This window comes from Pongo abelii, chromosome 1 (genome assembly GCF_028885655.2).
Source record: "Pongo abelii isolate AG06213 chromosome 1, NHGRI_mPonAbe1-v2.0_pri, whole genome shotgun sequence".
In the NCBI taxonomy this organism is placed as follows: domain Eukaryota; kingdom Metazoa; phylum Chordata; class Mammalia; order Primates; family Hominidae; genus Pongo; species Pongo abelii.
The window spans coordinates 188,543,602-188,570,213 of NC_071985.2; the positions used below are offsets into that span (position 1 = coordinate 188,543,602).

The 26,612-nt window shown below is 47.4% G+C and overlaps 1 protein-coding gene and 1 non-coding gene across 8 annotated transcripts in view; one reads left to right on the forward strand and one right to left on the reverse strand.

Moving 5' to 3' along the window:
* The window catches only part of KIF2C (kinesin family member 2C), a 28,373-nt gene extending 9,838 nt beyond the window's left edge, over nucleotides 1-18,535 (reverse strand). Inside the window, exons 1-11 of one of the 7 annotated variants that reach the window (XM_024247551.3) lie at nucleotides 17,870-18,535; nucleotides 16,869-16,963; nucleotides 10,442-10,543; nucleotides 10,227-10,275; nucleotides 7,344-7,466; nucleotides 4,638-4,760; nucleotides 4,060-4,160; nucleotides 3,050-3,145; nucleotides 1,910-1,964; nucleotides 1,656-1,818; nucleotides 234-324 (exon numbers count right to left, since the gene is read on the reverse strand). In XM_024247551.3, coding sequence (XP_024103319.1) covers nucleotides 234-324; nucleotides 1,656-1,818; nucleotides 1,910-1,964; nucleotides 3,050-3,145; nucleotides 4,060-4,160; nucleotides 4,638-4,760; nucleotides 7,344-7,466; nucleotides 10,227-10,275; nucleotides 10,442-10,543; nucleotides 16,869-16,963; nucleotides 17,870-17,939 — 1,068 coding nt within the window. In that variant the 5' untranslated portion in view covers nucleotides 17,940-18,535. Of the gene's footprint in view, nucleotides 1-233; nucleotides 325-1,655; nucleotides 1,819-1,909; nucleotides 1,965-3,049; nucleotides 3,146-4,059; nucleotides 4,161-4,637; nucleotides 4,761-7,343; nucleotides 7,467-10,226; nucleotides 10,276-10,441; nucleotides 10,544-11,179; nucleotides 11,380-11,466; nucleotides 11,549-16,868; nucleotides 16,964-17,829 lie in introns of those variants that run through there. The other 6 variants (XM_063719155.1, XM_054535805.2, XM_054535800.2 and 3 more) reach the window with 6 other exon arrangements.
* A 7,104-nt stretch (nucleotides 18,536-25,639) lies between these two features.
* On the forward strand, nucleotides 25,640-25,756 carry LOC112130890 (U5 spliceosomal RNA). The gene has a single exon (XR_002913059.2). It is a non-coding gene; the product is annotated as a U5 spliceosomal RNA (small nuclear RNA).
* Nucleotides 25,757-26,612: the final 856 nt, after the last annotated feature.

Sequence of the window (26,612 nt, forward strand, 5' to 3'; positions counted from 1 at the left end):
GAAAAGGGCCGTTGGCCTAGAGCAGACCACTACTGGCTCCTTCACCACAGTGGGCCACAACAAAGCTAGAAGGCTAGACCTAAAGCCCCTCCCTGCATCTGACATGGCAAGGCTATCTGGTGATGGGGCATCTGTAACAAGGGGCCTTTCTTAACAAACTCATTGTCTCCCTTTATAGGGAGCCATGGATGCACAATGGAAAGGCTCTTTCCCCGCCAGGCCTCAATACTCACATGTGTTTTGCCACTTCCTGTCTGGCCATATGCAAAACAAGTTGCTTTTCCACCTTCAAAGATTGCCTGTACCAGTGGCCTTGCTGTGAACCTAGAAGAGGGGTAGAGTATTTGTATCTGTTCCCAAACTGTGCTCCCTGGAACATGTCCTGCCACCCTTCCACTGCAGAGTTCTAGGGTCGATTCCTCCTTCTAAGAATAGCACTCCTCTCCTGCCTCAGTGGTCCCACCTGACCCCAACCCCACTTTACAAATCTGAAATACTCCTAGCAAACTGGCAGTGGGATGGGTGTTGGGGGATCACTGGGCTGACTACCCAGAAGCAAGCTGATGGCCCATACTCTAAGCCATCTGACCTTTCCTCTGACCCTGGAGACACAGGATGAAAGCCTTAGCTCAGCATCCAACCCCTTCCAAGCCCATGTCTGGCCCAGCAGAAGAGACACTACTGGCTGGGCATGGTGGCTCACGCCTGTAATCCCAGCACTTTGGGAGGCCGAAGTGTGTGGATCACCTGAGCTCAGGAGTTTGAGACCAGCCTGACCAACATGGTGAAACTGTTTCTACTAAAAATACAAAAAATTAGCCAGGTGTGGTGGCGCATGCCTGTAATCCCAGCTACTTGAGAGGCTGGGGCAGGAGAATTGCTTGAACCCGGGAGGCGGGGGTTGCAGTGAGCTGAGATCTCGCCACTGCACTCCAGCCTGGGCAACAGACTGACTGAGACTCCCTCTCAAAAAACAAATAAATAAACAAAAATAAAATAAATAAATATCCCTATGAGGGTACTGGGTGCTGTATTAGAAAGAGCAGATCTGGGGAAAGGTGCAGTGGCTCACACCTTTAATCCCAGCACTTTGGGAGGCCAAGGCGAGCAGATCACCTGAGGTCAGGAGTTCGAGACCAGCCCGACCAACAGGGTGAAACCCTGTTTCTGCTAAAAATACAAAATTAGCCAGGTGTGATGGCAGGCGCCTGTAATCCCAGCTACGTGGGAGGGTGAGGCAAGAGAATTGCTGGAACCTGGGAGGCGGAGGTTGCAGTGAGCCGAGATTGTGCCCCTGCATTCCAGTCTGGGCAACAAGAGCAAAACTCCGTCTCAAAAAAAAAAAAAGCAGATAGAGCAGATCTGGAGTTCCCCAAATCTGTGAACCCCAGTGGGCAATGGAGTGGCTGCATAAGACACAGGAAGAACCCCTGGAGCCTGGCCAGCCCTGCCTCAGCACGTAACGGGTGATACCTCATTCAGTATCCACTCAAGGATGGGCCACTAAGCTGCCAAAGGGTATGACCCAAAGAAAACACAAGAAGCGAGGAAGAGCCTCAGAATTCAGCACGTCTGTGAGTAGTGTTACCATGATGTCCCACAAAAAAAGGGGATGCAAGGGCATAAGGAGGGAAAAATGGATGCAAGGGACTAACCTGTAGACAACTTCATTTGAGGCTGTTTCATCAAATGCAAAGTCAAAGCAGAATGCTTGGTTCTCCAGATACTTTGTTAAGTCCACTTTCAACTTGGGTTCATGTACCAAGAGGAGACACTTGCTAGGAATGGAAATCACATCAATTTCTTTCTTGGCCAATTCTGCAGAAGGAGAGTATTTCAGGGGGTGCTCTCTGGAAACAGAAGGCCCCTTAGTCAGTCTGAAGCCTCTTCCTGACTGAACAGGACTCACCTTGCTTATTCAGTGGGCGTTTCCTAACACAGACACATATTCTGTGCTCTTCGATCTGCAAGCGGATGAGAGGAGGCAACCAACAGCAAAGGGTCAGAGCAATTTCAAAAGTGAGCTTGTCCAGAACTCCCACCCCTTCCAAGCCTATGTCTGGCCCAGTCAGAGGCCAAGATCTAACACTAGGACCCCTGCATCCTCCATTAGATACTCCAGAGCACAAGAAGAGAGCACTGGATTTTGTTCCCATTTTTCTCACTCTGCTGCCTACAGGAGTTTCAGCACTACTTTCATGTTTCTTACTAATGCAGGAATCTAGCCAACCTATGGTAGTGGGGGTGGAACCCAGTTTATAAAGATCAGACCCCTCCCATGTGGGCCTCACTAGCTTCAGCCCACCAAAGGATATTAAAAAATAACCTCAGCTGGGCATGGTGGCTCACGCCTGTAATCCCAGCACTTTGGGAGGCTGAGGTGGGCAGATCATGAGGTCAGGAGTTTGAGACCAGCCTGACCAACATGGTAAAACCCCATCTCTACTAAAAATACAAAAATTAGCTAGGCGTGGTGGCACATGCCTGTAATCCCAGCTACTGGGGAGGCTGAGGCAGGAGAATCACTTGAACCTGGGAGGCAGAGGCTGCAGTGAGCCAAGACCATGCCATTGCACTCCAGCCTGGGCGACAGAGCGAGACTCTGTCTCAAAAAAATAAAAAATAAAATAAAATAACCTCAGCCAGGCACAGTGGCTTACACCTGTAATCCCAGCACTTTGGGAAGTCAAGGTGGGTGGATCGCTTGAACCCAGAAGTTCGAGATCGGCCTGGGCAACATGGTGAAACCCCGTCTCTACCAAAAATACAAAAAATCAGCAGGGTGCGGTGGAATGCATCTGTGGTCCCAGCTACCTGGGAGGATGAGGTGGGGAGGATCACTCAAGCCCAGGGAAGTGGAGGTTGCAGTGATCCAAGATCATACCACTGCACTCCAGCCTGGGTGACAGAGTGAGACCCCATCTCAAAAAAAAAAAATAAAACCCTCAAAGGTGAGTAAAGATTCCTGCATGCCCTCATTCCTGTAAAGAGAAGTTTTCTGTCTCTCAATTGTACACTTAAAAAAGAGAAGTTCTTTGGACGTACTTACAGGATCAGTCATAGTAAGTGGATGACATTCCAAAGTAGCCCGAAATTCTTTAATCATTCGGGCAAATTCCCAGTTTGGAAAACTACTGTCATACTCCTGGTTTGAGACGAGAGTGAAAAAGGGCAGACTGTTAAGATATAAGTGCTCTCAGACCCCTATGTGGCAGCAGCAACAGCTCTTTGCTCACCACCCTTCATAGTTGTCAAAGTCCCTGCCCTGGCTCTGGGTTGAGAAGCCAGGTACAAAGCACTGGGGAAGAGACTGGCAGAGGGGCCTAAGCATACGCCAAAGCATGCTAGGAACTGGGACTAGGGCCAGTTCCGCATTTTAGGAGGCACAGCAGCAGACCGGGCTTCCTAGAAGCAATGAACCCAAATAAGGGGACTGTAACTGCAGTCCCTGCCCTCCAAATATGTACAACTTGGGGGAGGGTAGGAGAGAGCAGACCAATTGTGCCCTGCAGCCCCTCTGGCCATCATGCCATGTGAGCATGTGATGGGCTTGCTTACTAGACAATCAGCATGAAATGTTCCTCATCTGAGGGCCTTCAGAAACATTTCTGAATTATTTGTTCTCTGAATCCTGATAAACCAGTTAAATTTCCTGGATATCAGAATTGGAGCATCAGAGGCCAGGCCCAACAGCTCATGCCTACAATCCCAGCACTTTGGAAGGCCAAGCGTTCCAGACCAGCCTGGGCAAAATAGGGAAACTCTGTCTCTATTAAAAATACAAAAAATTAGCAGCACATGCCTGTAATCCCAGCTACTTGGGAGGCTGAGGCACAAGAATCACTTGAACCCAGAGGCGGAGGTTGCAGTGAGCCGAGATCACACCACTGCACTCCAGCCAGGGCAACAGAGAAAAAAAAAAAAGAAAAAAAAAGAATTGGGGCCTCAAGAACTGGAGCCTCAGAAATGCTGGCGCCCAACTGTATCTCTGTTGCCCGTAGAGTTTCGGTTAAGGATACCTGTCCAAAAACCCTTACCCTAGCCTCCCAAGAAAGGTACCTGAGCTCTCTTCATTCTCATTTCAGAGTTCTGGGCCTTCTTCTCTTCTCGCTTGTTCTTCATTTTTTCCACTTCCTTCACAAGACATGATTTCCTCCGAACTATGAAAACATTAAAAAAAAAAAAAAAAAAAGAAGCCCACTCTGTTACCAGTTTAAGCCAGTCTACTCTTCTCTGGCTATTTACTGAGTACTGGGCCTTTCCCAGGGAGAGGCCTTCTCTAGATCCTTACTCTTAAATCACTATATGCAAAAAGAAGTAATAGATGTGACTCTCGGGATGGACAAGTCCACAAAGTAGTGGCCTGGCCAATATGAAGTCAAATAGTGATAAATGCACTCCAGTTCTAACCCAGGCTCTCCCTATGCATCTTGGCTACTTTCTCAACAACCACAGAGGTGAGACAGTTCTTGTTTTGTCTTGATAATGAAACACTGATTCCATGGCCAGAGGAAAACACGCCCCCACGTGACAAACAGGGCTTGAACTCAGGTGCCAAGGTAGGCCAGGTTTAGGATGGGATTTTAACTATCTGTGCCTCACTAGAAGCAGAACAGCAGACAGCTCAGTGTGTCTACCTGAGTTCACAGGGTTTGCAGAAGAGCTGCCTCGGATGGAATGGACTTGCTCTTCCACTTCCTCGCTGACCATCCTCAATGGTATTTCAGCCACTGCAGGGCAGGAAGGCCTAGTGGGGGCAGCTGTAGGGGAACAAGAGTCACTGGAAAAGCAGGCAAGTATACCACAGGTATCTCACCTGAGCCCATGGCCCTGGTTATGGGCCGGGAGAGCGACTTGCCTGCTTGGCAAGGCTCTTACAGTATGTGCAGAGCTTGTGCTTTTCCCTTCACCTCAGCCCACACTCTCGCCCTTTCTGCAAGGGCTGGCTCCTGGGGTCAAAATATCTTAAAGGGTATGTGAACAGTTCAGTATGGGCTTTGACATGAAGGGAAAAGCCTCTGAGGGCGTGAACTCTTTAGACTTCACCCAAGCATGGGTTCTCAGGCCAGGCCAGGTCTGGTCTTACGGAGAAAAGCCAGGCCTTTCTGACTTCTCCCAAGCCTCAGGAACCCAGGTGGTTAACAGGAGCAAAGACTGAAAATCTAGGGTGACAGGGAACTGGGTCAACAACCAGATTGATTCAATACAGAAAGGTCCAATCCACAACACCTCATTACTTCCCATAAGTGGTCATGACCCATTCATTTACCTTCATCGTATTAGAGCTGAATTTGATATATGTAAAGTATAATGGTTGTGTGTCTTACACAATTTGCATCTAATTTATATAATCTATTAAAGACTGACAAACAATTCACATTAAAAATTTTTATTTATATTTACTAATTTTCCACACCTCATCTGACTCACTTAAAACATTTTAAAATTCAATTTATAGCCAGGCACGGTGGCTCATGCCTGTAATCCCAGCACTTTGGGAGGCCGAGGCGGGTGGATCATGAGGTCAGGAGATCAAGACCATCCTGGCTAACACAGTGAAACCCCGTCTCTACTAAAAATAAAAAAAAATTAGCCGGGCGCGGTGGCGGGCGCCTGTGGTCCCAGCTACTCGCAGGCTGAGGGAGGAGAATGGCATGAACCCAGGAGGTGGAGCTTGCAGTGAGCCAAGATTGCACCACTGCACTCCAGCCTGGGTGACAGAACAAGACTCTGTCTCAAAAAAAAAAAAAAAAAAAAAAAAATTTTTCAATTTATAATAAAGTACAAAAAGGGCTGGACGCAGTGCTCACACCTGTAATCCCAGCACTTTGGGAGGCCAAGGCAGGCAGATCACGAGGTCAGGAGTTTGAGATCAGCCTGGCCAATATGGTGAAACCCTGTCTCTACTAAAAATACAAAAATTAGCCAGGTGTCGTGGTGTGCACCTGTAGTCCTAACTACTCGGGAGGCTGGGCCAAGAGAATCGCTTGAACCTGGGAGGGAGAGGTTGCAGTGAGCTGAGATCACACCACAGCACTCCAGCCTGGGCGACACAGCGAGACTCCATCTCAAAAAAAAAAAAGGTATAAAAAGAGTGCCGGGTGCAGTAGCTCACGCCTGTAATCCCAGAACTTTGGGAGGCCAAGACGGGTGGATCACATGAGGTCAGGAGTTCAAGACCAGCCTGACTAACATGGAGAAAACCCATCTCTACTAAAAAGGCGGGCATGGTGGCACATGCCTGTAATCTCAGCTACTCAGGAGGCTGAGGCAGGAGAATCAATTGAACCTGGGAGGCGGAGATTGAGGTGAGCCAAGATAGCGCCATTGCACTCCAGCCTGGGCAACAAGAGCAAAACTCTGTCTCAAAAAAAAAAAAAAAAAAAAAAAAAACAACAACAACAAAACCTACAAAAAGAAGGCTGGGCAAGGTGGCTCACGCCTGTAATCCCAGAACTTTGGGAAGCCGAGGTGGGCCGCTCACTTGAGGCCAGGAGTTCAAGACCAGCCTGGCCAACATGGCGATACCCCCACCCCTACTAAAAATACAAAAATTAGCCGGGCGTGGTGGTACATGCCTGTAATCCCAGCTACCCAGGAGGCTGAGGTGGGAGAACTGGTTGAATCTAGGAGGCGGAAGTTGCAGTAAGCCAAGATCACGCCATTGCACTCCAGCCTGGGTGACAAGAGTGAGACTCCATCTCAATAAATAAATAAATAATAAAATACAGAAAGAAAAAAGCTAATTAATGCTATTAGAAGTCAGGATTATGGGACCCTTGGGGGAATTAGGAGCTGGAAATATGCCCAACAGGGACTTTTGAAGTTCTGGTAATGCTCTGATCATGTTAGTTACATGAGTGTGTTCTGTTTATGAAAATTAACTGAACTATATACTCAATGCTATGTGTACTTGGACCTTAGACTGCTCAACTATGTCAGAGGGCTTCTGCCCAGTCTTTCACCTCTTGCGAAAGACTGATTCCATGGCCACAGGAAAACATGCCCCCATGTGACAAACAGGGCTTGAACTCAGGTGATTTGAAGTAGTGGTAATACTCTGATCATGTTAGTTACGTGAGTATGTTCAGTTTACAAAAATTCACAGAACTATATACTCAATGCTAGGTGTTCACGTCTGTGTGTATGTATGTGTAATGTTTCAATTAAGTTTTTTAAAAAAAGAAATGATTTCCAAATAAGAAAGCCGTGTTGGTAGGGCAGGAGCAGACCAGTTCTGAAGCTGAGGGAATGGATGAATCTCAGGATATTCTAGCACAGGGACCAAGCAATGTGCTCCAGGGCCTCAAACATGGCGGGTGGGGGGCACATTCGCTACTCACGAGGAACTGAAAACTGCTTGCGGGTGTTTGCAGCTGCAGGCAGCTCCACCTCCATGTCATTCTCCTGAGCGGTGACGCGAAGCTCTGAGACAGTGGACATGCGAGTGGAGCGGCTTCGAAGACCTGGAGAACCGAGAGCAGTAGCCAGTCAGTGCTGCACGATCGAGGGTGGTCAGGGGCAAACCTCCAAGTTTCTGTACAAGGTGAAATAGGTCCCAGCCACCAGGAAAGGGGCTCACCAACTTCCCATATTCCTTAGAAAGGAAAAATTAAAAAGACCAAGTACCAGTAACCCCAAAACCTCTTTGTCCACATTGTGCAAATCCAGGAGCTCCTGAGGGCAAGGATATCTCCCACAAAGAGAGGCTGTCTTGAGTAAGTACAGGAACCTATAGCTATCCTGAAAACATTTCTGGAGAGAGACAGACCTAATCCAATCCAAGTCCTTGAGAAAAAGTATTATGAATCTTTTTTTTTTTTTTTTTTTTTTTGAGGAGTTTCGCTCTTGTTGTCCAGGCTGGTGTGCAGTGGCGCGATCTCGGCTCACTGCAACCTCCACCTCCCGGGTTCAAGCAATTCTCCTGCCTCAGCCTCCCAAGTAGCTGGAACTACAGGCGTGCACCACCACACCCAGCTAATTTTTTTTTTTTTTTTTTTTTTTTTTAGTACAGACGGGGTTTCACCATGTTGGCCAGCATGGTCTCAACCTCTTGACCTTGTGATCCACCCACCTCGGCCTCCCAAAATGCTGGGATTACAGGCGTGAACCACCGCGCCCAGCCCATCTTTTTCCAGAGACAGAGTCTCACACTGTCACCCGGGCTGGAGTGCAGTGGCATGATCTTGGCTCACTGCAACCTCTGCCAAAACCAACTTCTACTGAGTTTCTGAGTATTATAAGTTCAGGCTGATGGCTGTATATAATCCATGTTTTGAATTTTTATAATCGTCCTATTTCCCTAATGATTTAATTTTATTTTTTATTTTTATAATAAGATTGAGTCTTGCTATATTGCCCAGGCTGGTCTCAAACTCCTAGGTTCAAGCCATCTTCCTGCCTCAACGTCCCAATGCACTGGGCTTACAGGTGTGAGCCATCACATCTAGCCCTAAATGATCTGTAATTTTTTTTTCTTTTTTTTTTTTTGAGACCGCGTCTCACTCTGTTGCCCAGGCTGGAGTACAGTGGCATGATCTCGGCTCACTGCAACTTCTGCGCCCCGGGCTCAAACGATTCTCCTGCCTCAGCTTCCTGAGTAGCTGGGATTACAGGCACCCGCCACCACGCCTGGCTAATTTTTGTATTTTTAGTAGAGACAGAGGTTTCACCATGTTGGCCAGGCTGGTCTTGAACTCCTGACCTCAGGTGATCCACCCGCCTCAGCCTCCTAAAATGCTTGGATTACAGATGTGAGCCACCGTACCCAGCCAGTTTTTTTGTATTTTTAATAGAGACAGGGTTTCACCATGTTGACCAGGCTGGTCTGGAACTCCTGACCTCAGGTGATCTGCCCACCTTGGCCCCCCAAAGTGCTGGGATTACAGGCATGAGCTACTGCTCAGGGCCTTAACGATTTTTTTTTCCATTAAAATGAGCTGTGTAGCTGGGCATGGTGGTGTGTGCCTCTGGTCCCAGCACTTTGGGAGGCTGAGGCAGGAGGATTGCTTGAAGCTAGGAGTTCAAGACCAGCTTAGGCAACAAAGCAAGACTCCATCCTAAAAAAAAAAAAAAAAGCTATTGGCTGGGCATGGTGGCTCACACCTGCAATCCCAGCACTTTGGGAGGCTGAAGCAGGAGGATCACTTGAGGCCAGGAGTTTGAGACCAGCCCAGGCAACACAGTGAGACCTTGTCTCTAAAAAAAAAAAAAAATTAGCCAGGTGTGATGGGGCACACCTGTAGTCCCAGCTACATGGGAGGCTGAGGTGGGAGGATTGCCTGAGCCCAAGAGTTCAGGGCTACAGTGAGCTACGATCATATCATGGTATTCCAGCATGGACAACCAAGTGAGACCCTGCCTTTGAAAAACAAAACAAAACAAAAAAAAGCTGAGGCAATATCCTTTGAGGACATGAACACGGAATGGGACTGCTGCGAGTCCCAACTCTCCTGCATGACCTTATGGTACACCCAGCAAGAAAGGGCCAGCACCACAACAGTCAGGCCCAAGCTTGCAATGGCACCACCCTCCACTCAGGGCCCCCAGAACCTGAAGCTCCAGCCAAGTATTCTGTGAGTCCCTGAGGTAGCTGGATCATTTCACAGCAATGATGACCCCTAGACCTGAAGAGCTGTGCAGGTCACCAGCCTTCAAGGTACAATTGGTTTTAAGCTGGATCTTTTGGGAAGCTTACCCCCTAGAGTCACAGTCTATCATGTTGTCAAAGTAGGTTTTCACAGACTACTTCTGCAGAGAGACCCCAACCTCCTAGACCACGAGGCAATGCTGTTATTCTCTCCAGCCCCAGCCATCCCTCTCTATAGCGCCACCAACTGTACTTCTAAACAACCCACAGACCTACTGTCTCCCTTTTTCAAAATCTCTTTCCGAGGCACACCGTTTCCCTGAGGGGGCTGAGCCCTGAGGGAAGAAAACAGGCCTACCAAGGGCTGATTCCCACTCTCCTCAGCATCAGGCTCTGGATTCTACAGAAAAGGTTTCTAGGCCAGGCAGCAAATTTCCTAAATGCACCAGGTCTCTTAAAGGTTGGCCTGATAGCTGTAGATTGGATTCTTCCTCATAGAGAAATATGCTTGGAACACAGGCAGGACTCAACCCACATAGAAACCACCTGCAAAAGAGGAGCTTCCACAACTCTGAGTCCTAGAAACATAATTCCTGACACAAATTCCATGACAGTAAGCTAGTAGAAATCCACTTACTTTCTTTTGGAGCAGGAATTTTGGAGTTGACGGATCTCCGTTTTTGTTTCTGAAAAACAAATCAAATTGTCACAATATATGGCTCTTATCAATTCTCAAGGGCCTATCCTGGGCCCATGTACTATGCTAAAATGCCAGACAATCAATCAGCAAAGAGTCAATAAGCAAAGTGAATTCTCTGGGGCACTGGCTGCAGCCAGATGACAGGCACCTACCTGGATTGTTACATTTTCCTGCAGGGGCAGATTGTCCTTCGGATGTAAGGGAAGAAGCTGTAAGAGTTCTGGGTTTATTGCAGCCACATCATCAAAATCAATCTGCAAGGAGCAAGTAAAAGTTTCAATGAAACAACATTGTTCAATTCAAATACATTTCTTTTTTCTTTTCTTTATTTTATTTTTTTTTTTTTTGAGGCAGAGTATTGCTCTGTCGCCCAGGCTGGAGGGCAGTGGTGCGATCTCGGTTCAATGCAACCTCTGCCTCCTGGGTCCAAGCAATTCTCCTGCCTCAGCCTCCCAAGTAGCTGGGACTACAGGCATGCGCCACCACGCCCAGCTAATTTTTGTATTTTCAGTAGAGACAGGGTTTCACCATGTTGGCCAGGATGGTCTCAAACTCCTGGCCTCAGGTGGTCTCCCCACCTCGGCCTCCTAAAGTGCTGGGATTACAGGTGTGAGCCACTGTGCCTGGCCCCCCCCCCAGGCTGAGGCAGGAGAATCGCTGGAATCCAGCAGGCGGAGGTTGCACTGAGCTGAGATTGAGCCACTGCCCTCCATCCTGGGCAACAGAGCAAGACTGTCTCAAAAAACAAAAAACAAACAAACCAAAAAAAAACATAAAAAAACCAAATTTCTATAGGCAGGGGTACCCCTAAATTCAAACGTTACCAACTTTAAGTTCCACTAAGTATGAATAGCTATAAAACAAATAGTTACTCTTTAATAATGGTTTACCATCTAGATGGATATGGGTTTCTGATTTCCAAGCCAATGGTAGACATCAGTGATGAGAATGAGGTGAAGAAGAGGGCAGACAGGCAGGCAAACAGTCGAGTACTCCCCTGCTGTTCTGCTGGGCAGTGAGGTCCTGCTGGGCACAGCCCCCCAAGCACCTCTTGATGGCTGACACGGAGGAGGAAACAAGTTCTAACTGTCTGGTGAGAATCAAATGGAGGCCCTTTAGGATCTTATGGGCAGGGGCAAGTTCCCGACAGCTGCTACCTAACCCTAAGACTACCTACATTTTCTTCTGGGCCCAGAAACTTCTTCCCCAGTTACGGCTTCCGGCCCATGCCTTACCTATTTCCTGTTGATGCCTGCAATGAGGTCACAATTCTAAGTTTACATCATCAGAGTCCTGCAATCCTCCAGGTACAACTCAAACTTCACCAGGATAGCTTTACAACAGGTTCAGATATATCAAAATTTGTCCCAACTTTGTTATTTGTATTTCAAAATGTGACAGAGCTGAAGCATGTACTCTAGGGCGAGGGCTTTACTGCCTAGAGATGAAACCTGCAGGACTGGGCACGGTGGCTCACGCCTGTAATCCCAGCACTTTGGGAGGCCGAGGCGGGCGGATTACCTGAGCTCAGAAGTTCGAGGCCAGCCTGGGCAACACGGTGAAACCCCGTCTCTACGAAAATACAAAAAGTTGGCTGGGCATGGCAGTGTGCGCCTGTAATACCAGCTACTCAGGAGGCTGAGGCAGGAGAATGGCGTGAACCCGGGAGGTGGAGCTTGCAGTGAGCCGAGATCCTGCCACTGCACTCCAGCCTGGGAGACAGAGTGAGACTCCGTCTCAAAAAAAAAAAAAAGAAAAAGAAAAAGAAAAAAAGAAATCTGCAGTTATTAGCTGCCTATTCAAACATTTGTTAGGCACTACGAAGACAGCAGCCTGCAGGGGGAAGGTAGTCAAAGATGAATTAAGACATATATAGGCCGTGCGTGGTGGCTCACGCCTGTAATCCCAGCACTTTGGGAGGCTGAGACAGGCAGATCACCTGAGGTCAGGAGTTTGAGACCAGCCTGACCAACATGGAAAAACCCCGTCTCTACTAAAAATACAAAATTAGCCAGGTGTGGCACATGCCTGTAATCTCAGCTACTCGGGAGGCTGAGGCAGAATAATCGCTTGAACCCAGGAGGCGGAGGTTGCGGTAAGCCGAGATAGCGCCATCGCACTCCAGCCTGGGCAACAAGAGCGAAACGCTGTCTCAAAAAAAAAAAAAAAAAAAAAAAAAGACATATATAACCCCTGCCACCATGAGCTCAATTTCTAATGGGGTTTATAAGTCATATGTACAAAGGAAATCAAAGCAGAATGAGATTAAAAAAAAAAAAAAAACAAAAAGGAGGATAGAATCACTAAATGCAAAAGCTGGCAAGCACTTCAGTAATCACACTTCTATCCACACTTCTGGGACAGCCACAGACTCTTGGTACATACCTCCCCCATTTCCAACCCCTAAACTACAGAGAGCATAAACAACAAAGAAAACCAGAGTTTTTTGTTTTTTTTGAGATGGAGTTTCACTCTTGGTGCCCAGGCTGGAGTGCAGTGGCGTGATCTCGGCTCACTGGAACCTCTGTCTCCCAGGTTCAAGTGATTCTCCTGCCTCAGCCTCCTGAGTAGCTGAGATTACAGGCATGCGCCACTATGTCCAGCTAATTTTGCATTTTTAGTAGAGACAAGGTTTTACCACATTGGCCAGGCTGGTCTTGAGCTCCTGACCTCAGGTGACCCGCTCACCTCAGCCTCCCAAAGTGCTGGGATTACAGGCATGAGCCACTGCGCCCAGCCGTTTTTAGACGGAATCTCACTCTGTCGCCCAGGCTGCTGGAGTGCAATGGTGCCATCTCAGCTCGCTGCAACCTCCACCTCCTGGGTTCAAGCGATTCTTCCGCCTCAGCCTCCTGAGTAGCTGGGACTACAGGTGCGCACCACCATGCCCGGCTAAGTTTTTGGATTTTTAGTAGAGATGTGGTTTCACTATATTGGCCAGGCTGGTCTTGAACTCCTGACCTCATGATCCGCCCACTTCAGCTCCCCAAAGTGCTGGGATTACAGGTGTGAGCCACCATGCCCCGCAAAAACCAGAGTTTTAAGCCTTGCTCTGACAATCAACTGATTCTCATGTTGATAATTCAGGGTGAACATCCCAGGAGAAAGGAATAAGAGTGTAAAGGCAGCAGGGAATTAGGCAGTCACAGAGTAGTAAACCGCCTCATTTGCCAGGGCATAGGATATGTGGAAGAAGAGTGTGTGGTACAAAGAAAAAGGGTGATTAGAATCAGAGCTTGAGCCAGGTGCGGTGGCTCATGCCTGTAATCCCAGCACTTTAGGAGGCCGAGATGGCCAGATCACTTGAGGTCAGGAGTTTGAGACCAGCCTGGTCAACATGGGGAAACCCTGTCTCTACTAAAAATACAAAAATTAGCTGGGTGTGGTGGCAGGTGCCTGTAATCCCAGCTACTTGGGAGACTGAGGCAGGAGAATTGCTTGAACCTGGGGGATGGAGGTTGTAGTGAGCCGATTTCAGCTCACTGAGGGAGATCGTGCCACTGCACTCCAGCCTGGCGACAGAGTGAGACTTCGTCTCAAACAAACAAAAAACCCAGAGCTTGAAAAGGCTCTGAATGCCCCACTAAGAAGTTTGGATCTTATTCCAAAAGCAGTATTTGATCTGAGGTAAGACAAGGGATGTATTTCTAAACAAACAACAAAAACAAAAAACAAATCACAAAGGACTGATAATAGCTGGTTGAAAGAAATTTTAGGAACCTCTTGATTCTTTAGGGGCAGATAATGGAAAGTATTCAATCCTTTTATTTCTCAAATATATCACCTAAATATCTCTACTATATGTACTATGCTAAGTAAGCTTTTTACATGTTTTATCTTTTTTATTTATTTGTTTTTGAGACAGGGTCTCACTCTGTCACCCAGGCTGGAATGTAGTGGCTCACTGTAGCCTTGAACTCCTGGGCTCAAGCACTCCTCCTGCTTTAGCCTCTGGAGTAGCTGGGACCACAGGTGCAAGCCACTATGACTGGCTAATTGTTTTTTATTTTTAGTAGAGATGAGGTCTTGCTGTATTTGCCCAGGATGGACTCAAACTCCTGGCCTCAAGAGGTCCTCCGGCCTCAGCCTCCCAAAGTGCTGAGATTACAGGTACTGTGCCCAGCTACATGTATTATTTTATTAAGCTCCATGGAAGAGAGTCCAAGAGTCTGTCTCCTTCACCTCTGTATCCCTAGCACCCAATAAGTGTCTAGCATTTTGGAAGCAGTCCAAAAAATGTGCTGAGTAAATCCTCACAACAACCCTGTGAGGTAGACATTATCATCACCCTCACTTTATAGATGAGGAAACTAAACCTCGAAGAGAGGCAGAACGTGCCTGAGAACACGAAGCAGTGGCAGAGCCAGACTAGAATCCAGGTTTTCATACTTCTAGCCCAGTGACCTTTTCACTACACCACAATGCCACTAGAACAGAAATGTCTTAGTCACAGTGCTCTCCTCAAAATCCTTCCAAGGTTCCCCACTGCCTACAGAAGAAAACCTAACCAGCTCAGTGCCAGACATGAAGACCTTTGTCTCCTTTTTCAGCTGTTTTGCTGCTGCCAAGCATCCTGGGCCCTGCACTGCTTGTGGCCAGCTTCATGGTCCCCATGTGTGCCATCTTGCTGCTTCAGCTAAGCCTTCACACTCCACCCTCCAAGCCCAGCCCATTCTCAGCAAGTTTCCACCTCTGAGCTGCTCTAGCAATGCTCATCTGTGCCATTCATCACAAGTTGCCTTCTGTTAGTTGGTGATTCAGAAACGTATTTTTGTCTCCTCAACCAGGTTATTGATTTCATTCACCAAACTGATATCACAGGTAGTGTGCGTGCAGAACCTGGCTTGGGCAAGCAAAGTTTTCTAAAACCTAAAATTCTGTGCAGTTTGCTTTTTTTTTTTTTTTTTTTGAGACTGAGTTTCACTCTGTCGCCCAGGCTGGAGTACAGTGGCATGATCTCAGCTCACTGCAACCTCTGCCTCCTGGGTTCAAGTGATTCTCCTGCCCCAGCCTCCCAAGGAGCTGGGATTACAGGCCCGTGCCACCACGCCCAGCTAATTTTTCTATTTTTAGTAGAGATGCGGGTTTCGCTATGTTGGCCAGGCTGGTCTCGAACTCCTGATCTCAAGTGATCCGCCCACCTTGGCCTCCCAAAGTGCTGGGATTACATGCAGCGCCTGGCTGTAGTTTGCTTTCTACAAACATATCAGAGCCGGGTGCGGTGGCTCACACCTGTAATCCCAGCACTTTGGGAGGCAGAGGTGGGCGGATCACGAGGTCAGGAGATCGAGACCATCCTGGCTAACACAGTGAAACCCCGTCTCTATTAAAAATACAAAAAATTAGCCGGGCGTAGTGGCAGGCGCCTGTAGTCCCAGCTACTCGGGAGGCTGAGGCAGGAGAATGATGTGAACCCGGGAGGCGGAGCTTGCAATGAGCCGAGATCTCACCACTGCACTCCAGCCTGGGCGACAGAGCGAGACTCCGTCTCAAAAAAAAAAAAACCAGAAAATTATTGATTGCTTCAATTTAGAATGGACCTGACTAAAATCCCAATGCATCTGGAAGGGGACCATTTTTTTTTTTTTTGGAGACAAGTCCTCATTCTGCTGCCCAGGAGGCTGGAGAGCAGTGGCGCAATTTCAGCTCACTGAAACCTGTGCTTTCCCAGACTCCAGCAATTCTCCAGCCTCAGCCTCCAGAGTAGCTGGGACCACAGGCATGCACCACCATGCCCGGCTAATGTTTTTTGTATTTTTTGTAGAAATGAGGTTTTGTCATGTTGCCCAGCCTGGTCTTGAACTCCTGAGCTCAAAGCGATCTGCCCGCCTCAGCCTCCCAAAGTGCTGGGATTATACATGTGAGCCACTGTGCCCAGCCAAAAAGACCATTTTTTTTTTTTTGAGGAAAGGTCTCACTCTGTCGCCCAGGCCAGAGTGCAGTGGCTCGATCATGGTTCAATGCAGCCTCAACCTCCCAGGCTAAATCAATCCTCCCACCTCAGCTTCTGGAGTAGCTGGAACCACAGGCGTGAGCCAACACACCCTGCTAATTTTTTATTTTTTTGTAGAGACAAAGTCTCAACATTTTTCCCAGGCTGGTCTCGAACTCCTGGGCTCAAGCAATCCTCCAGACGAGGCCTCTCAAAGTGCCAGGATTAGAGGCAAGAGCCACCGCACCCAGCCAAATTTTTTTTTTTTTTTTTGAGACAGATTCTCACTCTGTCGCCCAGGCTGGAGTGCAGCAGCACAGTTTCGGCTCACTGCAACCTCCACTTCCTGGGTTCAAGCCATTCCCCTGCCTCAGCCTCCCAAGTAGCTGGGATTACAGGCATGCACCACCACGACTGGCTAATTTTTGTATTTTCAGTAGAGACAGGTTTCGCCATGTTGGCCAGGATGGTCTCGAACTCCTAACCTCAGGTGATCTGCCCGCCTCAGCCTCCCAAAGTGCTAGGATTACAGGCGTGAGTGAGAAGAGCACAGCATCAGAAACTAGGCTCTCACAGATTCCACTTCTGCACAAATCCTTTATGTAGGAAGACATTAAATGTGGTAGAGGAATTCTCATAGAACCTACCTCTTTGCCCTTTGTGGCACCTCCTTCTGCCCATTCCACTGAAACACAGGATTTCTCCAGGTTCACAGTCCTTACATTGGCACTGTGAATTAAACCTATAAAGTATGAAAAAACCAGAGTTACCCATCTCTTTCCTGAGAGCTTCACTTGTAGGATTCCACAGAGATTCCCAAAGTGGAGTTAACCTGAAGGAACAGGCAGCTGCCTTAAAAAAAAAAAACAAAAAACTAAGAGAAACAAATAAGTCTCCCGGGCTTCACCTTTAGAATATCCACAGTGAGGTGGGCTGGGGACAGGTTTTTAAACTGAGCTGCATGGGATAAGGATTCACCCCTACTCAAGAGAGCCTACAAAAAAAGAGAGAGCCTACAGAAGAGAACGCACAAAAGGTATGTTTGAGCACAGGATTCCCTACAGCCCTTAGATGAACTTTTCCTCAACATAGCATTGAGGATCTGGTCCTTTTGGGGTTTTCCTAACTCATTTCTGGCGGTCTTATCTGTCCATTTCCCTAATGACACGGGTATCAGATCTGCCAAAACTGCGGTACCTGCTTAAGCAAAAGAGAGAACGACTACAAGCTCCTCAAGAGCAGGGATCTTGTTTGTCCCGTTTACCTGACATACCGCAACTGCGCAATATTTATTCGAGAGTAGAGGGGCCAGGAGACCGAGGTACCCATAAGAGCAGGGCATTTTCAGGGGAGAATCTTGGAAGGGAAGTGAATTTAGAAGCCCCAACTTCCCTGGGAGGTCTACCAGCCTTGAAGAAGGTCCGCCCACTCCCGGAGGACTGCCAAAGAGACCCACGTCCAGCGCAGGGACTCTCACCCCTGTGTAGGGAAGAATGACTGCCAGTGCAGAGACCCGGAGTGAGTGAGTGTGAAAAGGAGGGAGGGAGAGAAAGAGAGTGAGAGCCCATTTGTGTGTCCAGGGAGGAGCAGTAATTTCAGTCGTCTCACCGCTCACGAGTCCCCTTGACCTAGGGACCCCGCTCCTCACCATTACTGCGTTGGATCTTGATAGCGAGACCGGGAAACAGGCGGGCCTGAAGCGACGAGTCCATGGCCATTCGGAGGGTCAGCAAGGAAGAGAAACGCGCAATGCCAAGAAACCTCAATTTCGCTAACCCTAAGTCTCAACGCCGCGTAAACCGCCGCAGTTTAAATCCCGCGCGCAAGCGTCCTTAAAACGTCATTCCGCTGTCCCCGCCCTCGCTTCCGCCAGTCAGCGGCGCCCTGCGGAGCCTTGGGGGATACGCAGTTCCGAACCATCTTCCGACGCCCGGCACCGCCCATGCGTCTGGCCACACCCCCGAGCGCTGTGCCTTCTGGGAACTTCGCCGCTCCGCGGGGTCTGGGGCTCCCACTTCCTGGTATTGTCTTTGGTCACCTTGTACTGCGGGGTTCCCGAAAAGGGGGAAACTTCAGTATGTATTTGAGAGTGAGGGCTCTGGGATCCTACAGACATGGGTTCGAATCGTAGCTTCTTCAATTGCTAGTTCAGTGACCTCGAGCAAGTCGGAGACTTGGCCGGGCGCGGTGGCTCACTCCCGTTAATCCCAACACTTAGGAAGGGGAAGGTGGGAGTGATCGCTCGAGATCAGAAGTTCGAGACCAGACAGGGCAACATAGCCAAAACCCTGTTCTCTAAGCAAAACAAAACCACAGGTTAGAATCTTGACTTAGTTTTTCTTATTGCACAGTGGAGAAACATGTTGCCTCATTCAAGGAGTTATGTATAAATTCCAGGAAGACACTGATTCACCAGATATTTATTGAGTGAAGTCTACCACTTGCTAGGCATGGTACCAGGAAATGGAGATAATGAACTAGACACATAGTTCCTGTCTTTTTTTTTTTTTTTTTTTTTTTTTTAGAGACAGTATCTTGCTATGTTGCCCAGGCTGGTCTTGAACTCCTGGGCTCAAAGATCCTCCCTCCTTCGCCTCCCAAAGTGCTAGGATTACATGTGTGAACCACCAAGCCCGGCCTCCTGTTCTTGACAATCTGCCTGCCTCAGCCTCCCAAAATGCTGGGATTACAGGTGTGAACCACTGTGCCCGGCCAGGAAAGGTCTTGTTTCAAGAACTGATGGCTGGAAGGCAGTGGGGGAGAGGAGCATCAGAAGAAGTTCAAGAGGTGGGGAGGGGCAAAATCATTGAGCATCTTGTGGCCTGTAGTAATAATTTTGGCTTTTATGCTAATGAGAAGTCATTGAAAAGTTTTAAGCAGGGGACTAACAAGATCTGATTTTCATTTTACTTTTTTTTTTTTTTTTTTGAGACAGAGTTTCACTCTTGTTGCCCAGGCTGGAGTGCAATGGTGCGATCTCGGCTCACCGCAACCTCCGCCTCCTGGGTTCAAGCAATTCTCCTGCCTCAGCCTCCAGAGTAGCTGGGATTACAGGGATGCGCCACCACGCCCGGTTAATTTTGTATTTTTAGTAGAGACAGGGTTTCACCATGTTGGTCAGGCTGGTCGTGAACTCCTGACCTCAGGTGATCCGCCCACCTTGGCCTCCCAAAGTGCTGAGATTACAGGTGTGAGCCACTGCGCCCAGCCTACATTTTACTTTTATGTCAGTCAAACTTGCTATTGTGTGGAGGGTAGATTTGAAAGGGGCAAGACAGAGGGCAGAGACTGCTTAGTAGGCAAGAGATTATGCTGGCACAGGCCAGGGTAGTGATACTGGATTGGAAGTATGGCTGAAAGAATTGATTCAAGATACCCCATGTTTGGGAAGTGAAGTGAATGGGTTTTGCTGATGAGTTGGATGTGAATGATGGGTGGTCATGGATGACTCCTGGTTTCTGGCTACAGCACCTGGCTGGACCCTTTCAGGACCATGTCCTGAAAAGGGAGAGTGGGATTGTGAAAGAATGAGTTGGGGGTTAAGTCCAGGGTTTCATTTTGCTCATTTTGAATTTGAGATGTCTACAAGACATCTGAGTGTAGGTGTCAACTGAGCAGTTGGATATACAAACTGGGAGCTAAGGTAGAGGTCAAAGCAAGAGATTGAGATTTGGCAATCTGCGTTATGTAGATGGTATTTGGAGTCATGAGTTGAATACTATCTAGGAAAAGAGTATAGATGGAGATGAAGAACATGTATAATTGAGCCATGGGATTTGCCAATATTTTGAGGTAGGGCAGGGGAGGAGGAGCCAGGAAAGGAGATGGGATTAGGGTGGTTTGAAGGGATGAAGAAAACAAAAGAGTTGGGGGGAGTTCCTTAGAAGTCAAGGGATGGAATGAAGAAGGTGAAAGTAACTCTGGAGAGCTACTCAGAGGCCAAATAAGATGAGGACATTCTAGTATCCTTTGGATTTATTAGCACCTAAGTCATTGCTGACCTTGTGCAGTCTTGGTGAACTATTGAGGGTGAGAACCAGGCTAGAGAGACAAGAATAGATAGAATATTGTTTAGGGATATGCTGTGGTTTGAATGAGTCCCCCAAATTTCGTGTGCTGGAAACTTAATCCCCCAATTCACATATTGATGGCATTTGGAGATGGGGCCTTTGGGAGGTAATTAGGATTAATAAAGTCATCAGGATGGGGCCCTGTGATGGAATTGGTAGCTTTATAAGAAGAAGAGAGACTTGAGCTGACATGCTCTTGCCCTGTCACTATGTTATGCTCTCTGCCATGTTATAATGCAGCAAAAAGGCCCTCACAAGATCCAAGCACCATGCTGTTGGACTTCTCAGCCTCCAGAACCATGAATGAAATAAATTTATGTTCATTATAAATTACCCAGTCTCCAGTATTTTGTTGTAGCAACAGAAAACGGACTAAGCTGGATGCAGTGGCTCATACCTGTAATCCCAGCACTTTGGGAGGCCAAGACAGGCAGATTGCTTGAGCTCAGCAGATCCAGACCACCCTGGGTGACACAGTGAGACCCCCATCTCTGCAAAAAATACAAAAATTATCTGGGTATGGTGGCACATGCCTGTAGCCTGGCTACTCAGGAGGCTGAGGTGGGAGGATCACCTGGGCCTGGGGAGTTCGAGGCCGCAGTATGCTAAGATTGTGCAGCTGCACTTGAGCCTGGGGAACAGAATAAGACCCTGTTTCAAAAAAAAAAAAAGAAGGTGGGCCAGCTGTGGTGATTCGCACCTGTAATCCCAGCACTTTGGGAGGCTGAGGCAGGAGAATCACTTGAGGCCAGGAGTTCAAGACCAGTCTAGCCAACATAGTGAAACCCTGTCTCTACTAAAAATATAAAAATTAGCTGGGTGTGATGGTGCAAGACTGTAATCCCAGCTACTCGGGAGGCTGAGGCACAGGAATTGCCTGAACCCAGAAGGCGGGAGTTGCAAGTTGCAGTGAGCTGAGATCACACCGCTGCACTACAGCCTAGGTGACAGAGACTCTATCTCAAAAAAAAAAAAAAAAAAGGCTGGGCGCGGTGGCTCACGCCTGTAATCCCAGCACTTTGGGAGGCTGTCAGGTGGATCCCGAGGTCAGGAGATCGAGACCGTCCTGACTAACACAGTGAAACCCCGTCTCTAATAAAAATCCAAAAAATTAGCCGGGTATAGTGGCACATGCCTATAGTCCCAGCTACTTGGGGGCTGAGGCAGGATAATTGCTTGAACCCAGGAGGCGGAGGTTGCAGTGAGCTGAGATTGCACCACTGCACTCCAGCCTAGGTGATAGAGCAAGACTCCGTCTGAAAAAAAGAGAAGAAAGTGGCCAGGAGCCAGTTGTGGGAAGACTGTGACTGCAGCCAGAGTGGAAGAGGGTCAGACACCCTGACATGCGGGGGAGGCTGAGGGAGAGCTCTTTAGTTGTGCTCACCATCGCCCCTCCCTCCATATGCCACTCTTATCCCCCAAGGCCATGGGTGGGTCATTAACTGCCCCCATTGCCACTGCGAGGCAGAAAACCAGCAGCGCTGTCTCAGCGCCCTAGCTTGGCCACGTAGGAACATACCTGACTTTAGACATAATCTCCGTACCTCCTCCTATACTGTGTATCCTGGGTTCTGGGCTTTTGTTTTCCCCTGTCACAATCACTGATGCCCCCAAGGTGATGTGAAGTCAAAGGGGAACACATTTGCAATAATAGGAAAACGACAGACTGAGGAACTAATTTTTGTTTTTTGAGACGGAGTCTCATTCTGTGGCCCAGGCTGGTGTGCAATGGCATGATCTCGGCTCACTGCAAGCTCCGCCTCCCAGATTCAAGTAATTCTCCTGCCTCAGCCTCCCAAAATGCTGGGATTTTTGTTTTTGTGTTTGTTTTTTTTGAGACAGAGTGTTTTTTTGAGCTGGAGTGCAGTGGCATGATCTTGGCTCACTGCAACCTCCGCCTCCCGGGTTCAAGCGATTCTCCTGCCTCAGAATCCTGAGTAACTGGGACTATAGGTGCCCACCACCACACCTGGCTAATTTTTGTATTTTCAGTAGAGACTGGGTTTTGCCATGTTGGCCAGGCCTGTCTCAAAATCCTGTCCTCAGGTGATCCACCTGCCTCAGCCTCCCAAAATACTAGGATTTCAGGCTTAAGCCACCACATCTGGCCAGAAACTGATATTAGAGAAAGCAGAATTAATAGATCTGACAGTTTGAAATAAGCATAATGGGCTGGGCGTGGTGGCTCATGCCTGTAATCCCAGCACTTTGGAAGGCTGAGGCGGGCAGATCACTTGATCTGGCCAACATGGTAAAATCCCATCTCTATTAAAAATACAAAAATTAGCCGGGTGTGGTGGCGGGCGCCTGTAATCCCAGCTACTCAGGAGGGAGGCTGAGGCAGGAGAATCGCTTGAACCCGGGAGGTGGAGATTGAAGTGAGCCAAGACTGCACCACTGCATTCCAGCCTGAGCAACAAGAGCCAAACTCCATCTCAAAAAAAGAAAAAAGAAATAAGCATAATGAACATCTTCAAAAGATAAGGAAGGATATTGTTAAGGCAGGAAGAAGCAACTGAAAATACCAGGTTTGAAAAATTTAATAGTTAAAATCCATACATGAATTGAATAGCAGAATGGTTACAGCCAAAATGAAATGAGGAGCAACAGGATCAAGGGTGAGGATTCACCCAAAAGACATCAGGAAGGGATAAAGAAAACAGGGTAGAAAACAAATGAACCAACTGTTTGTGACATACACTGTTGATGGTTAATTCAGCAGGTATTCCCAACCCCCTTCTTCCTAAATCATCTCCACATTAGAGACTGAAAAAGCTTTATAGTTACTATACTTCTTTCCCAGACTCCCATGCAATTAGAGCTGGCCATGGGACACAGTTCTGGCCAATGAGATGTAAGCAGGAGAGTTCTGGGGGCTTGTGGGCAAGATTTGTTGTTTTTCTATTAAAAAGGAATGACAGAAAATGCTTTCCTGGTGTCATCCCTTTTTTCTTGCCTTGGACATGGGATGTTCTTTCTGGAGTTGTGACAGCTGCCTTGTGATCATGAGGCAGGAGACAGTAATTTGGTTAAAAGCCAACATGCTCAGGACAGCCAAGTACAGCAGGAAGAGCCTAAGAGGGTTCTTGATGGTTCAGTAGTTGAACCAATGCTAGGACTACCTACCTCCATATATATACATTTTTAATTTCTATCTCCATATGTCTTTTTTTTTTTTTTTTTTTTTTTTTGAGACGGAGTCTCGCTCTGTCGCCCAGGCTGGAGTGCACTGGCGCGACCTCAGCTCACTGCAACCTCTGCCTCCCGGGTTCAAGCAATTCTCCCAAGTAGCTGGGATTATAGGTGTGTGCCACCATGCCCAGCTAATTTTTTATATTTTTAGTAGAGATGGGGTTTCACCATGTTAGCCAGGATGGTCTTGATCTCCTGACCTCCTGATCCACCTGTCTCCATACTTCTTGTTGTGTGAATAAGTTTCTACATTTCTAGAAAAAAAATGTCAAAAATGTCAAAACTGGCACAATAAAATTTAGTAAATTTTTAGTAAAATTTTTAGTAAATTTTAGAATATTTAGTAAATTTTTGATCATTTCATTTGCTTTAATAGCTAATAAAGGAATGATCAAAAATTTTCTGGCCACGTGCAGTGGCTCATGCCTGTAACCCCAGCACTTTGGGAGGCCAAGGCAGGAGGATTGCTTGAGGTCAGAAGTTCAAGACCAGCCTGGGCAGCATAGCAAGATTTCATCTCTACAAAAAATTTAAAAATTAGCCAGCTGTGGTAGTATGCTTCTGTAGTCCTAGCTACTTGGGAGGCTGAGGCAGGAGGACTGCTTGATCCCAGGAGTTCAAGGCTTCAGTGGCCCTCGATTGCACCACTACACTCCAGCCTGGGACACAGAGCAAGACACTGTCTCAAAAAAAAAAAAAAAAAAAAAAAGGTCGGGTGTGGTGGCTCACGCCTGTAATCCCAGCACTTTGAGAGGCCAAGGCGGGCAGATCACGAGGTCAGGAGATCAAGACCATCCTGGCTAACAGAGTGAAACTCCCATCTCTACTAAAAATACAAAAAATTAGCCAGGCGTGGTGGTAGGCGCCTGTAGTCCCAGCTACTCAGGAGGCCGAGGCAGGAGAATGGCATGAACCCGGGAGGCGGAGCTTGCAGTGAGCAGAGATCGCGCCACTGGACTCCAGCCTGGGCGACAGATCGAGACTCTTTAAAAAAAAAAAAGTGTATGATCGAATGGTAATAAACTGGATGGGTGGGGGGGTACTTGGCAAAGCCTGTTTGTTCAGATTATTCTCGGCCTCTGTGTGACATTCATTCCCTGTGGGCATAAGGCAGGACACTTGTCACACGAAGGTCTTCATGGGAGAAGAGAAGGAAAAGGTCAAAAATAACTTCCTGCTTATATAGTTTTCTCAGTTTCCTTGATGGCTTAAAATACTCAGTATGCGAAGGTGCCATATTTTGGAGTATCATGTTCTAAGCCCTGACACCTCTGTAACAACTCAGAATTTCTTCTCCGGGCTTCCTTCATGTAAGGTGAAAATAAATTTCTTGATTGTTCAAGCTACTCTTTTTGGAGTCTTTGTTACATACTGTGGAAGGTATAGGGATGATACAAAATTCAGTATTTGCTAGGATGTGGTTTTCTTTTCTTTTCTTTTTTTTTGAGATGGATTCTCCTGTTGCCCAGGCTGGAGTGCAGTGGCGCAGTCTCGGCTCATTGCAGCCTCCGCCTCCTGGGTTCAAGCAATTCTCCTGTCTCAGCCTCCCAAGTAGCTGTGACTACATGCGCACGCCACTACGCCCAGCTAATTTTTGTATTTTTAGTAGAGACGGGGTTTCACCATGTTGGCCAGGATGGTCTCGATCTCTTGACCTCGTGATCCGCCCGCCTCAGCCTCCCAAAGTGCTGGGATTACAGGCGTGAGCCACCGCGCCAGGCCTGTGAATACAATTATTTTAAGGCTCTTAATTTTTTTTTTTTTTTTTACTTTAAGTGCCAATTATAAAATAAAGTCACTGTCTAGTTGGGCCAGGCATCTACAGTTCTGTAAATCTGGCTTCCGCTCTGCCCCCTCGTGGTGGCCTAACTCCTAGAAAAAGTAACGAACTATTTAGGGTTTTTCTGGAAACCGAGGGGGTGGTGACTCCGCGTCATTTACATACCCACAATGCATTGCACACAGAACACGTCCTACTTTAAAAGGAGATTCTCCCTTTTTTCCCCCTCTTTTTTTCCTTTACCATAATAACGAGGCTCCTTTCACACAATCATCTGAGACAAAAACAGAAGTCACTAGCTCTTTTGGGTTAATAGTAACCATTGCTAATCTAGTAGTGACCGTCCCCCGAGGACTGTGTGCAGCTAGTCTAACGTATGCTCTGGTTTCTCTTCATAATCGTATAAATCTTTCGCCTTTTACTAAAGATTTCCGTGGAGAGGAACAATTCTGAGTCTTTAACCAATTTTTTGAGGTCCCACATTAGTGGGACTATTTATTAAAGTTTTAAAATCAGATGAACAGTAGTAGATTGTGATAGTATTCGAGCCGTGTGTCTGGTGTTATGTGTGAAATAGAATTTCGTTTACTCATTTAGTTTGGGTTCTAGTAGTATGGGTGTCGTCTGATTTTTATGGAAAAGGGGCTGAGATTAGACTGTACTGAACAATTCCGTGGCTTCAAGGCATTTTTCTATTTCAGTCTCCCAAGTAGTTGGGGGCTACAGGGGTGCAACACCATTCCCTGCTCGTTTTGTATTTTAATAGAGATGGGGATTTACCTCATTGGCCAGGCTGATTTGCCCGCCTTGGTCTCCCAAAGTGCTGGGATTACAAGCATGAGCCACTGTGCCAAGATTTTCTTTTGTCTTGTGGTTTTGTTTTGTTTTTAATTAATTTATTCTAGAAACGGTCTCACAGTGTCACTCAGTCTGAAGTGCAGTGGCACGATCATAGCTCACTGCAGCCTTAAACTCCTGGCCTCAAGTGATCCACCCACCTCAGCCTCCCATGAGCCACCGCTTCCCGCTTGGCCAGTTTAGTTTTTAAAGGTTTTTTTTTTTTTTTTTTTTTTTTAATTATGATCACTTTAGCCCAGTGGTTCCTAAATTTTTGGATTTCCCAATTATTAAAATTTCCAAAAAAGCTCTGGGATACTATTTTTTTTACCATTATACAAAAGAAAACATTCAAGGCTAAAAACTCAAACCAAACAATGACCAAAAAAAAAAGAAAAAGAAAAAAATACTAAAAACTAAAAATGACTTGATGTCTCAGCCTGACGCGGTGGACGCGGTGTCTCACACCTGTAATCCCAGCACATTGGCAGGCCAAGGCGGGTGGATCACTT